Below are 14,150 nucleotides of genomic sequence, written 5' to 3'. Positions count from 1 at the left end.
ATCTTCATAGCGTAATAAGTTACCATAGCAACGATACAACCTTTTAAAAAAACCTCTTAATTATAGCTTCAAGTGCTTATAACTCAAAACGAGCTCGTTTACTCTGTTTCAACTTCTTTCTTATCGATTCGTGACAAACATTCTACGAGATAAACGCTTTCGCAAATTTCCAAAAAAAAAAAACCTTCTGTAGAGAAGAAGGTAATGTGGCTTTGAACTTCATACACAGAATTTTTGAAAAATTAGCAAAACGTTGTACTTTATCAGTCTAATGACAATGCCATATTAAAATAAAAGTAGGAGTCACCAAACTTGTTTTTTAGTTATAAGCATTTTAAGCTAATTTAAGGGCGCTTTGTTAAAAAAGGATGCTCAGAACTTGTTTATCAATCACTGGCCATCGGTGTGATACCATTATTGTAGCATGACCTGATAAAGAGTGATAGTATCGATAAATCAAAGCCCAAATGATGAAAAGAATTGGGAAGTGTTGTCATCGACACAATCACGGGCCATTGTTACCTTTATGCGTTTGTCGTTTTATGTTTTGATGTAGACATTATTCTTAAAATTAGTACTAAGATTAATGCATATATTGAAAACCTTTTGAAGCCTTATGTGACACCTAGTCACAAAAGAACGTAAGAGATAGATACAGGTAGGCAGGTGCAGATGGAAATCCTGATGTAGCTTACGATACACCTCGACGGCCAGGTGAGTTTGGTCGTGCCTTGATTTGTACTGATTTTTGGCGAGAGGCTTCAAGCCCAAATATCTATGGCGAGACCAAAAGACAGGTGAACGAGCCTGAAGATCTGTCGAAGAGCATAAAAAAAATACGATGAGGATGTTATAATGTCCAAATTTGGCCAAAAACCAAAAACAAATCAGTGAACTTATATCGCAAGAAATCAGGGCAGTAGACAAGGGTTCTGATTGACTTATAACCAACAGGCCAACTTTGATAGATTAAAATTCTAACTTGGCTCCGAGGCTTGGGGAAACAAAACAAAACAATTCACATCGAGGTCGAGGGATGAGTAATTGATTTCTTCTGTTATTCTCCTAGGCCTCGAGAGCCAAGTTAGAATTTTAATATATTGAAATCGGTCTATTTCAGCACCCTAAAATAGAAAAGTTGGCAATGTAAAGCAAGAGCTATTTTTGTGGCATTCAAACAGGTTCAACCTAACATATTTTAATTCCCTTGATCGAGAAGAATCGCTGAGAGATCACCTCTTAAGTTTGTCGTTGGCAAAGTCGAAAGAAAGCAATCACGCGTTTTATGAATTCATGATAAACAGAAATGAACTGTGATATGGCGATTCGAGACAATAGTAAACCATAATGGAGACAACAAACTACACCCATGAAAATAAGCGCAACATTTTCCTTCAGTTAAGGATAAAGCGGTGTTAAAATGTTTCAATGAATTTGAAACTCAATGATTGCATTGAATAATGCTTGATCTCCTTGAGATCAAAGTCAAAAACACCGTGATCAAAAACAAATACGAGAATTTTTTTAATTCCCGACGAATTCAATAATTGTAGAATCGATTTTTGAGTAAATAAGCAAAATAACACCTTTACATGTAAGCAGCTGACATTCAAGCCAACGTTTCTAAAAATCAAACAGAACGATTTCTTTGAGATTTTCCACTTGAATTAAGGGTGTTATATTTTAACATTCATTTAAGAACAAAGTACCATGCCATTTATTCAGAATTTCTGGATAAAGTTTTCAATGACATTTTGTAATAGTTTTGTTTTTGTCGCATTTTGACACCTTGAAATGACGTCACACGCAGTTCTCAAGAAATCGTTCTGGTATTTTTTTTTTTTTTTTGCGCATATTTTGCCATCGTCAAGACCACCTCGTCAGGTTGAAGATTCTAAAATTATACCTCAATGATAAGTTCTTCGGTCTCATATAAAATGGCTTATGAATCATTTTGTTGCTATGGTAACTAAGATCTTCATTAAACGTACCTTATCTGAAATTTTTATCTTTCTCTAGTACACCAGTAACGTTCGATTTTCTGTTGCATTGATTAGGGTTGTGCTCTAGTTGCTCAAAGTTGAGAGGTACGATAACCTTTTTCTAATATCCGATCAAGCCTACTTGGCCCCTCCCTCCACTCCTCTCTCCCTTCTTGCCTTAGAACTTTTCAGTTATCCATTATGGAGCTGCTAGCTGGTGTGCACCATGTGTTTGAGCTTGTGATTATGTTAACTTTCCAGTGAACCGCGAAAGAAATCCTTAGAGATTCTCAATTTATATATAAAGTTCTAGCACACATTAGCACTGTGTTCTAAATTTTTATCAAAATAGAACCCAGGATGGAACCGTTATGGTTCGTGGAAATTGACAGCATGTCTATTGTTTCTATTGTGGAGCAAAATAATTACATGACAAAACCTATTTTGTTGCTACCATAAAAGTTATTTTATGCTTCACTGGATTGAATGTTTACTGTCGAACTGAAATCTGACCTAAAATTAAACGGATCTGAATGTTAATTTATACGTTCCACATAACCATCCTTTTGTTCCCGCTTACTCGAAAACACGAAACTTGACGCCGCTTTGTGAACCTGTTCAAAAATAGCTGCGCGTTCCATAATGGAAGAGCAGCAACGGGAAGCAACTGTCTGTTTTGTTTCATGTGGCTAACTTAGCCGAGAGTCAAAAACCAAATTATCAAACTGAAATCACTACCGTGTACAACGAGTTAAAAAGAGCTCAGGCAAAATTCAAATTGTCCTGGGAAAACCACTGAGACATTTCACAAGTGGAAACAAAAAAAGGAGGTAAACAGAAAGATTATACATATTTTTACACTTTAGTGTTCTGTAACCTTTGATGGACCCTATGTGTTACCTTTCGTTTGAGTTTCTCCCGCCAAAAATCAAATAACGTTGCTGGTGGATTCATTTCAGAGAATAAAACACTTGCTGTGACTGGTTCGTTTTGATTCCAAATTAGCCGGATACCCGCTTTGCACAGCGCCTTCCAAAAACAGTTATCCATAAATCATGAGCAGTCAGGCCAAAGAAGGTAGAATTTTAATGAGTTACAGCGCGGGCGAACAAAAAGACAACCGGCGAATGGTTCGCCTCTTTTAACTGTAAAATGGTTCATATCTTCACCAAATTTCAACTAGATAACTGAAGGTCTGGCCGGAACGTTTTCACGATTTACCGCCTGTTAAAGTTACCATGAAGCTCTATAGATCCACACTGACTGCAAGAACGGTGAAAAGAATTCTCTACACTTATGATGTGGCTATCGCAAGATGAGTGATCAATAACGCTATATTTGCGTTGCCAGTGAAAACGAAAAGACCCTTTTGAGAGCAGCAATACGCTTCGGGTGTCGAGTTGAATCAATTCTCAGAGAAACGTTAACGACGAACGTGTTTTAACTTTAAAATCACTGTGTTATTGTGGCTAAGGATGCTATGACACTCGCTCTGGTTTTTCTGGTACTATTGTCTTTTGCAGTCCGTGGGACACAAGCGGCCGGTAAGTCAATGCTGCAGATTTGGATCTCTTGTGAAATAGCCTTTTTACTATTATGAAATGTAAAGAACTGCTAAGAACGTGGTTGTAGTCCGGATAGCCTAGCTATTCTTGACAGAACCACTTTCGCCTTCCCGTCCGCCCATTTTTGTAGGATTTCAATTGTATTGTCAATGAATAGCATTTAAGTCAAACAAATGTAAAACTTAAACAAATTTGTTTCAACTTTAGCCAGAGACTACATTGGGAAATCACTTCATTATCTCAGATAATCGACGAAGTTATCCCTATTTTGTAATTAAGGAACTGCCAAATTATTGGGATCCGAAAGCAAAAACATTTAATCAAAATCTTAACGTATCTTAAGAAGAATTCAGTTGTTGCGATCAAAGAAAAAAACAAATCACGTCACGCTGCGTCTTATAGCGCCTTCAAAACAAATCAGTGAAATACGAATGATTAATCAAATGATGACAAGTGAAATTAAGAAGAAAATTAAAGCGCATTCTGTCAAGATTCTAATATTAACCCTGAGATTTCGGTAGATTGCTGACGAAACTCTTTCCTCACTACCCACTTTATTACAATTTAGTATAAAGGAAAACAAATTACTAGTTATTAGTCAGCGACTCGACGAGTCTTCTTTCCACATTTCTAGGATCTAGAGTTGTCGTGATCATGGCCTTTCTATTCTTCAGACTTTGCAGATGAATTTGAATAAAACCGTTTCAAAACGTGGTTATTTATTTTTGTTGCTCCTGTGCTTCTTTTCGTTTTCACCGAAATTATTTCGACATCAGTCACTCCCGATACCACATTGTTTCAAAGAATTTGGAAGAAGATATAGAGCTTCTCGAAAAATTTGAAACTTTTTTATGTAATATTACAAGCAAATGATGGAATGTCCCTCCGAAAACAGGGAGTAACTTGTCACTGAGTTAACGAACTTACAAAACGTACCTTGTTTTTGTACTTACCGCACTCAAATACGCAATTAGCCAATCAGAAGACATGTGTTCTGTCCTGAAATCCTGCGGTATCAAGTCACATGACCACGACATCATGGTCACTCGGCCGAATTTTGGTACGGCCCGTTTGGTTTCGCCATGGGTATTTTGGTTCGACCACGTCTTCGCCAAAATACGAACCATGGCTCGACCAAACTCGCCTGATAAACCGCGGGAACGTTCCAAAAAGGTACGATTAGGTATAAGTACAGTACAAGATGCAGCTGGACGTTATAATATCAAAGTGTGTCGATAAACAGGTAAGTAAATCCATAGTAGAAAGGCGTAACTAAAGACTTGTGTTTATAAATTCACAGAGTGTCTGGAGCCTGCGTCCAGAGTAATCAGCCGCTGGAAGAATGGAAACTACTACAAGGGCGAAATCGAATCAATAACTAACAGAGTAAACGTGTTGTTCGACAATGGTGCTCGACGGGCTTATAACCCTCGTGATAACGTGGATGTAGTAGCGGATCGCATCCCTGATAATACCGACCTGCCATGGGGAAGTCAAATTCTCGTCAATCGACCCAAGTCCCGCGCGTTCGAGATTGGGTACATACGGGACATCAAGAATGGTCGATTTGTGATTCTGTATGAGAATGGTGATATGATACTTCATACTTTGGACCAAATACGAGCATTCAATAAATCACAAATCTGTGGTAAGTGACAAGGTAAACAACCTAGTTCTCTGATCTTCTCGCCTTTTGTTCTCTTCGCTCCGGCCGCGGTAAAGCGGGAAGATGAGAGAACCTGCGAACGAGGTTGCAAGGCAAACTGCATAATGTCGATATATATCACGGCATATATACTCCACACTATTTACCTCCTAGGCAATACATTTTGCTGCAAACACCGAGAAAACCAATTTGAAGTGAGTTTACTTAGATGTTTGAAAAGGCCGGCTTCGTTCCAAACCATTAAATGGCCAACTTCGCCTTTTTTATGTTTTATTCTTTCTGCTAGAGCAGACAGTTCTTGTAGTCCCCATGCTATAATTCGTGCAGGTCTCTATAAATTTCAAATATTCGATATAAATTAGTATGGATAATCAAATGATGACGAGTGAAATTTTTTCATAATTTTACGAGTGTACCATTTGATTAATTACCTTTTAATATCATAAGTGACCAATTACGCTTACAAACGCGAGTTTTTGACTTGTTTATTGTATTGAGAAATATCGCGCCAAACGTTCCCCTTGCAATTCTGTAATTTCACATGTGAAATTATAAATTAACGCTGAAATTTCTCGCCAGAATCAAGTAGTAATTTGTCACCCATGATATTATGGATAATTCATATGAATGCGGAACGAAATTACCTTCGCTTTCTATTGCGCTATAGATGAGCCTGCATACTTGGGCTGTTTCCGTGACAACCTACCCAGAGATCTTCAGGTGTATATTCCCACTCACCCAGCTACTATCGGCGCATGCGTGGACACGTGCAAGTCCCAGGGCTTTAGCGTTGGAGCCTTGCGCAACTCAGATCTGTGTTTCTGTGGAAATGCGTACAGGAAGTCCAATCAGGTGGCAGATAAAGAATGCGACATGCCCTGCTACGATAACTCTTTTGAAGTTTGCGGTGGATTTATGACCTTTTCGCAATATTGGACGGGTAGGACTGAAACGTTTTGTAAACAGCTTCTTCCTCTGTCAGTCACCCAAGTTTCGACTCCATCTTAACCGTACTGAGAAACATTTCCATCCTCCATCGTCAAGGAGCTCAACGCCATTTTAACTTGACAATACGTACAAAACTACCTTTAAATTGAAGGAAACCTGAAAATAATGGTTAAGTAAGATATAAAAAAGCCAAAGAGATTGCAATAAACTATGAAGGAACAAGGATGCTGAAGGATGGAGAAGGTTACCAGGCTAAACTTTTCAAGATACGTAAACCGTTACGTTACTCCTTTCATATAGAGCATTAGAAACAATTCTAGGCAAATCTTCATATTACACTGAGTGGTTCCTTTAACAGCACTGTAACGATTGTTTCCATCACTTCTATCTTTCAGGCATTGTGGACTCTACGACTGGAACACTCCCTGGTACGAAACAATTACGAGCGCTTTTATAACAGAAGTCAAGCAGCCAAGGCATTTCTCTGTGCATTAATTTAAATAGCTTTTTCAAACATTTTCAAACACTGACACATATTTTTCGCGAAATTAAACAGAAGCCATATACATTTCTTACCATGTGATTGTTAGTCCTAGCATTAATCTGCTCTTTGAAGTACAACTCAGTCTGATCTTAATAAGTACGTCATACTAGATAATTTGCATTTAAGCTAGTTATTCTAAAATCACTTGTATATTAACTCTATCTCTTTCTTTTTTTTTTTTTTTCATCCAGGAATACAGAAGCATTTTATTCCTTCAAATGATCCGATCCCATGGGAGCTACTCGTGCACGGTATTTGTCTTAGCTTGTTGCTATAAACAGCGTTTTTCCAGGACGTCTTGACCAAGTAAATTGTATTTTGTTAGAGGTTGCTCTTGCAGGAGTTTTACTGAGTTCCCGAAATTAATGCAACATGCTAAATTGGTCATGACATAAGGACATAAGCATAAGGACACTATGTCGTTGTGTTCGCGGGGAACGTTATACTGTTGTGTTCGCGGGGTGGACATTCTGATACAATGGGGTGGACATCCTGATAAAATGGGGTGGACATCCTGATATAATGCAACATAAAAGAGACGTAAAAGCATGAACATGACGCAATTAAGCGGTTATGTCGTTAGTATGAGCCAGACCTTAGTTGAAAACATCGATTTCGCACATAGTCTCAAAAGGTTTGAGATTGTATTAAGTTTACGCTGCTTTTCTCCCACCCATAGCTCGTTCAAAATACCCTCCACGACATATGCCTGGATCAACACGTGGTTCCCCCTGGTACCAGACTTACACTAGTCCATGGCCATGGAGAGGTAAGGATACCCGTCTGAGATGTTTCGAATTTATAAGAAATAGCTCGACAAAAAGGAGCAGTAATATTCCTTTCTGCTTAGCACTGCACAAACTGACAAATTAAGGTATTGATGTCCTGTCGGGACTGAAGCGTACTTTACATTGGACGAAGGACCAATCTAAGTTAGCTGGAAGATTGAAAAAGATTTTAAGAATTAATTTATACTAATTTGTTTTCTACCCATAGGGAACACTAACATTGTACCATTCCAACTACAACGGACAGGTGGATTGAGAAGTTATCCCTCGACCTACCAAGGTAAACTACTCCACCGTTTGGTTTCCTATAATTATACAAGTTTGTCAATTAGATGCTATACATACCTCTTGCAATTTCTCAGATGTTACGATTTAAAAGAGTTACTGGGAAAAAATGATGATGTGACTTTTTTGGTTGAGGAACTAGTCCGAATATTTGTTTTCATAAGGGGCAATCGAGAATCGAAATAGTCTTCACATGAGCAACGTTAAAGAATTAAAAATAGCGCATATATAACTGCTTATTTCCTCATAGCGGGTTCCATGTTGCTTTTGTCAAGGTCTCAAAATTGTAATGACGAAACATAATTTTAGCAGCGTTCAGTTCACTTGATTTAAGGACTGAATTTTTAGCCAATCATAGAGGCAGCATTAAACTCTCATCGTATTTTGTTTTCTCCAGCTAAACTGATCTACCCTCAAAATAGATATCAGGGTTATCAACGTTATTATGGTGCAAAACCATGTAAGTATATGTATATCTCCTCTGTCCTCGATATTATTTATACTTGACATCGCGGTGGCTAAAGATTAACGACGCTCCTCCATTTTTTCAGACAGGACAAACTACAATCGGCTTCAACAGCCTTCCTCAAGATATAATTTCCAAATAGGTTAGTTCATAGATTTTTACCGTGAACTTAACATACGACTCTTACACACATTAAAGCAAATAGGATAAAAATTATGGTTTAAAAAATCTTCCTTTAAGAGGTCTTACAAAACAGCTTTTTAAGAATGTAAAGTTCTCCTCGATCCGTATGCTTACAGTGTAGCTCGCCTGGAATTTCACGTAATCGGAAAACCTCCGAAGGAAAAAAGATGGCGACTGATTTTTCTTAGACCACGACAACTCTCAAAAAAACGTACAGAAAAGTTCTGTTACTTTCAAACCTAGCGTGCACAAAATTCGTTCATACATTATGGGTTGGGTAAGGCTCGCATGGTGTCAAGGTAAAATGTACAGCCGCCATTTTTTTTTCCATACGGAGGATTGAGTTACGTTTTCGTACAAAATGATCCAGTATTGTTCTCTTGTTTGTTTTGTGTTTCACCTTAGCTACAAACACCCAGCCAAGTGCATATGGTGCTTATCAGAGTCAAGTCAATCGCTGGCCGTACAATTACAACTACAACAGCTACAAGTACAGAAATTACAACTTTCAAAACAGCGCTGCAAACAGACCATATAATGGTAAGCGGAGAAACGTTACTACCGATAAGAAGTATCACTCCAAAGAAGCAAGTTTATGAAAATCTAAATACCGTTGCAAGGCAGATTGTGTAGACTTTATTACTCATACACTATCTTAACTGACTCGTCACCCTCAAACACAAGTGCTGGGACAAGGTACACCTTTCAAAAGCGGTGGACCTAACAAAGTTGTCTCAGAGCATCATATTCCTCCAAATTAACGCGTCGAATTAGCTCACTTACAGATTTCGGGGGAAATTATATCTGCCTGCCAAATTAAACACGCCAGCGAGAGGAACATGTACTCACTCTAATTTCTCGGTCAGAATTCCGTCTTCGAGAATTATTTATGACAATATTCGGGGTTCTCGCCTCTAATTAACAATTAGACCATGTTTAAAGTAATCAAAACCTTTATGAATTACTTCAATCTTGAAGTCTTTACAAAAAGCTAGAGAATAGATATGAACTCGGTGATCCGCTGACTGAAGTCAAAACTGCTCGCTTCCATTGACAATTCCGTGAATTTTCCTCTCAGGTTATCAAGGTGTTTATCAAAGGAGACCTGCTCCAAGACCTTCACCCCAGGAAAAAGCTAAGTTAATGGGTAAGACCTATGAACAACACGGAAGGATATGTTATAGTTCTCTGATTTCCTTCAATTAATCATACAAAACATCAATGAAAATGAACTTTCATAAATTGGAGTTGTGGGTTTAGAGCATAAAAAGGACTTAGAGCATAAAAATTAGTGCTTAGCTGGTGAGTGTTTAAGACCATACAAACAATATAATTGCACTTTGTAAGAACTGCATGCTTTCTCCTCCCTGTTAAGGCTTGTTGTTGTCAAGGAGTGGTTTAGAAAATACTAACAATATAATTGCATGTTTTAAGAAATGCATGCTTTCTCCCCGTTAAGGTTTGTTGTTGTCAAGGCGTGGTTAAGACCACACATGCAATATAATTGCACGTTATAAGAACTGCATGCTTTCTCCTCCCTGTTAAGGTTTGTTGTTGTTAAGGAGTGGTCAAGGAAATACTAACAATATAACTGCACGTTGTAAGAAATGCATGCTTTCTCCCTGTTAAGGTTTGTTGAAAAAAGTCAGTTGGACATTATTCAAAGAAATCCATGGAACATCCAAATTAGGTACGACTATGAACAGGAACAGAAATTTGCAAACAATTTAGCTTTCTCGATTAAGGGTTACTTACCAGGTGAGGTGACGTTCAGAATTTAATTAGATCCCAAAAAAATTGAAACGAGTACTCGGATGATTTGCTTACAATGCGAGGTCGGTCCTGCCCCTGACATTACTTCATTATGTTTTGCTTTATATCTTTCGAAATATCCCTGAAATCTTTTTAAGTAACTTGAGGTTGGTAGTGACAAGGCATGCACGCATGCTCTCGTGGTAACTCTTCCTCCTCAAGTATGTGCTAAAGTTTTAGTGTTTGATAAGTCAATGAAACGAAACCCATCGGAAATTGTGTAAAAAAGTAGTCAGAAACAATGGACTACTGATATGACATGCGTACTTGTAAATTACTTAAACAAACGTCGTACTAGGTATACTTCCTTTACTTTACTTCCATTGTAGTCATTTTTATTCAAGTAAGACAACATTGAATTTCAGCCAGTTTAACTTATTATCTCAGGTTACTCGCGTAGACGCTCATGTCATGTCGCGCGAGGGTAAGCTAATTAAAGACGAGGAGTTTTCGTGCGCAAACAGGAATGTAACTACGGCTACCTAACCCGGGCCTTTTTTGTCTCGGCTTTAGGTGCACCCAGATTCTTGGGTTGCTATCAAGATTCAGAATCACGTGACCTTCCTACGGCAGTTCAAGTGAGGCCGCTGACCGTAGAGGGCTGCGTCTCAAAGTGTGGTGAATCGGGCTTCTCCATAGCTGGTCTCCAGTCCTCCACACAATGCTTTTGCGGTACGACGTACAGCAAGTACGGCAGGCTCCTGAATGACCAATGTACAATGCGCTGTACTGGAAACTACCAGGAAATATGTGGAGGAGTGATGATGAACTCTTTGTACTACACAGGTCAGCTGGCAGTCTCACAGAATTTTTCTCAAACTCATTCATAATTCATCAAGTTTAAACAAAGAAAATCATGACCGTGACTGTCTTTGGATATCTGATCTTAATTAGCATAGATTTTTACGATTTTATTTCTTCGTTTTCTCCTTAGTTTTAGTTTCGATTGAGAAGATATATCAAACACTCAAGGCAGTGTTTGACCACATTTCCAAACTGTTCTCGGTGTTTGGAAATGTGATCAGACACGGTCTTGGGTGTTTGATATATTACCTCCTTTTCTTATGTTGACAAGCGAACATTGTTTCCAAGAGTCCAGCATTGTAGACTTGGTTACAGTTATACTCGAACCTGTTGTAGGGAGGCACCGTAGGTGTCACGAGTCTCCTCTTAGGAGGAAAAGTTACAATGCCCTCTTAATGGAGGGTCTACATGTAATATTCAGCTGTGACCACAAAGAGTTGTAACTTATGGCTGAATATCGCATCCTTTTGGCGGTTCACCACGAGTCTACTTGCAATCCACCTTGCTTTTTTATCCGTCCATAATATAAGTTTATCTCTTGACTGCTTTATTTTTCAGGTATTGGCCAAGCAATTCCATACGTGGCACCACCAAGTAAGTACTAAACAGTAATCTTTCAGCAGGTGAGCTTGACTTCTCAAGGATATTGCACCAAGTATACCCTAGCCCATCTCGTTCCTCAGTTTATGTTATCTGAGCTACTCGCCTGGCAGCATTCTCGAAGAAAAACCTGATTTTTAATGGAGGTTCCTTGCTGCACTAGAACAAATGCTTTTTTTTTTTTTTACTTTTTGAAGATGATTATTCTATATGTAAAATTTCTTGGAAACGGAAAGGCTCGAGACAAAGCTTATTGGGTTTTCAATGTTTAACTTTCCATCATTTAAAAATTCAAAGTGATGGCAAAATATTACAAAGAATGTGAAAGAAGCATCGGCAGTTCTTTCCGCGTGCCGCCATCATGGATTTTACGGGGTCACACAGTCGCCGGCTACCGTGAAAACACTGTGACTTAATATCTTGTATTAGTGCAGCCCAAAGTCGAGTCCTGAATAGCATTGAGATGTCCCTGACCTTTGTTTATCTTTTCTTCAGCTGATGCGAGGACCCAACAGATAACCTTCACCAAAAACACCCCAACAAACTCTCAATGGATTGAAAAATCAGGACGAAAACAAAGACCTGTAAGTCTGAAAAAACCGTTACAGCCGTTTCACAAGGTCCTCTTACAAAAAGCCAAACCCAAAGTGTCCAAAAGCAAAGACAAACCTGCAAAGAACAAACCGAAGACAACACAGTTGAAAAACAAAGATGACCAAAGTAAAGGAAGACCATTGCCAATACAAGATTACGGAAAGCTAACAAAGATACTTCAAACACTGTCAAGGTGGCGTCAACCATACAAGTCACGAGACAACAGCAAGGACCAAAAGATGAAACCAGCTCTAAGTTATCAAGAATTGAGAAAGGTACTCGACGACATGACTCCAGAAATTGTCAAAAAAATTGCCGACAAAATCATTGCTCACGACAACAACAGAACCAAACTAAGCGACATGAAACCCTTGGGTGCAGAGAAAAGTCTACAGGTACATTTGGAAAGTTCTAAACTGGCAAGCGAGAAAAAGCATGATCCAGGGTTCAAAAGAGTACGTGTCAAGAGCTCTAACTACAAGAACTGGAGTAAAAAAGGAAATAGCACTGCTCCAAAAGTAAGGAACAAACATGAAGACGTTGTTCTAGAAGATGACGCCAGACCTATCACTTCGAGTAGAAACGGCGCTGCGACGAAAGGGCCCGAAAACAATACTTCAGAACAAAGCGTTTCTATGACAATGGACCCTAAGGTCTTATCTTCGGGACCAGTCAATGGAAAAGTATTGATTCAATCAACTCCACAAAACAATATTTTTAGCACTGATACTCAAGAATCCACGAGATATGCAACAAAGGCGGTTGTTAAGGTGCAAACTGCAGACGGCACCAAAATTCCCAGCCTGCCATCGTTTATTCCAATAGCTGACAAACGGAAAAAACACAGATTGAAGAGTAATCCAGTTTCCTCAGATAATCAACAAAATGGGAGCAAGCAACTACAGCCATCACACAAGGAATTAATGTCAGACAAGCAGTCCAACAAGCGAACGTTCGTGCATTTTATAGTAAAAGAAAGCCATGACAAGAAAAAGAAACTCTCCAAGAAGAAAAGCGAGTCATCATGGATTAAACCACATTTAGATTTAAATGAAACGGAAAGCACTGATGGCGACATTGTCTCCCTCTCACAGGAAGAAACAAAGACTCAAGCGAACGCTAGCATCAAAACTAAAACAGAACGGAAAGTTACGAGTCAAGAAAATCAAACAGCTTTCGAAGGTATTCCGTTTAAGATAAATCCTGCACTAGTTACAGAAGATGTGGACGAAGTCTTTGGAACAAACAATATACCTTCAAACAATACGCCCGTGGAAAACAAAATGAAAAGCACAAAGAATGTAGCCTTTCAAATTGCAAATAAGACCCTTTCTGAAAAAGAGCAAAAGTCTACAAAGAAAAAGATTATACATCCAGAACAGGGTACTAAGATGATAGTTCTAAAGCATCCACGAATTCCAAACAAGGTTCTACATGTAGAGGCCAAATGGAATGGCCAGATTAACGTAAAAGCAAACTGGAAAGAAGTGATGGAACCAGAATCAAAACCAAAAAAGAAATCTTCTGTGAAGAAAAAGAATGTGAACCACAAGAAAAAGACAACGAGAAAATTTAAAGAAAGCAGTGGAGATGATGAAGGGAATGACGATTACAAATTTGATGACAGTGGTTCAAGAAATGAGCTATTGTGGAGACATAGCCGACCACTAAAAGATAAAATCACCTAGAACATCACATCACTGTAATTTATATAATTATGTAAAGAATGTCTGTACAATTATGTTCACTGTTTCCTTGTTTTGATACAGACTGAAGTGATAAACAGCCTGTACATGAACCAAATTTCTACAGCAAGACCAAGGCAAATCTCTAAATGTTGTCCGCTAGATGCGGACTTGATCGGACCCTGATCTGCTGTTGAAAATGAGCAGATCAAAAGACACATATGAAAA

General features: G+C 38.5%; 1 protein-coding gene across 1 annotated transcript; it reads left to right on the top strand.

The window, feature by feature from the left end:
* Positions 1 to 2,453: 2,453 nt before the first annotated feature.
* On the top strand, positions 2,454 to 13,925 carry LOC145479405 (uncharacterized). The gene is made up of 15 exons (XM_081457767.1): positions 2,454 to 3,526; positions 4,848 to 5,195; positions 5,881 to 6,153; positions 6,557 to 6,589; positions 6,897 to 6,956; positions 7,385 to 7,474; positions 7,702 to 7,773; positions 8,176 to 8,238; positions 8,330 to 8,386; positions 8,833 to 8,967; positions 9,506 to 9,574; positions 10,058 to 10,117; positions 10,753 to 11,025; positions 11,602 to 11,637; positions 12,139 to 13,925. Exons 1-15 carry the CDS (start codon positions 3,463 to 3,465, stop codon positions 13,923 to 13,925), a joined length of 3,420 nt encoding a protein of 1,139 aa, XP_081313893.1. The 5' UTR covers positions 2,454 to 3,462.
* Positions 13,926 to 14,150: the final 225 nt, after the last annotated feature.

The sequence above is a fragment of the Orbicella franksi genome, chromosome 2 (assembly GCF_964199315.1).
Source record: "Orbicella franksi chromosome 2, jaOrbFran1.1, whole genome shotgun sequence".
In the NCBI taxonomy this organism is placed as follows: Eukaryota; Metazoa; Cnidaria; class Anthozoa; order Scleractinia; family Merulinidae; genus Orbicella; species Orbicella franksi.
The sequence above is the reverse complement of the archived record's forward strand: the minus strand, read 5'-3'. Positions and strand labels throughout refer to the sequence as shown.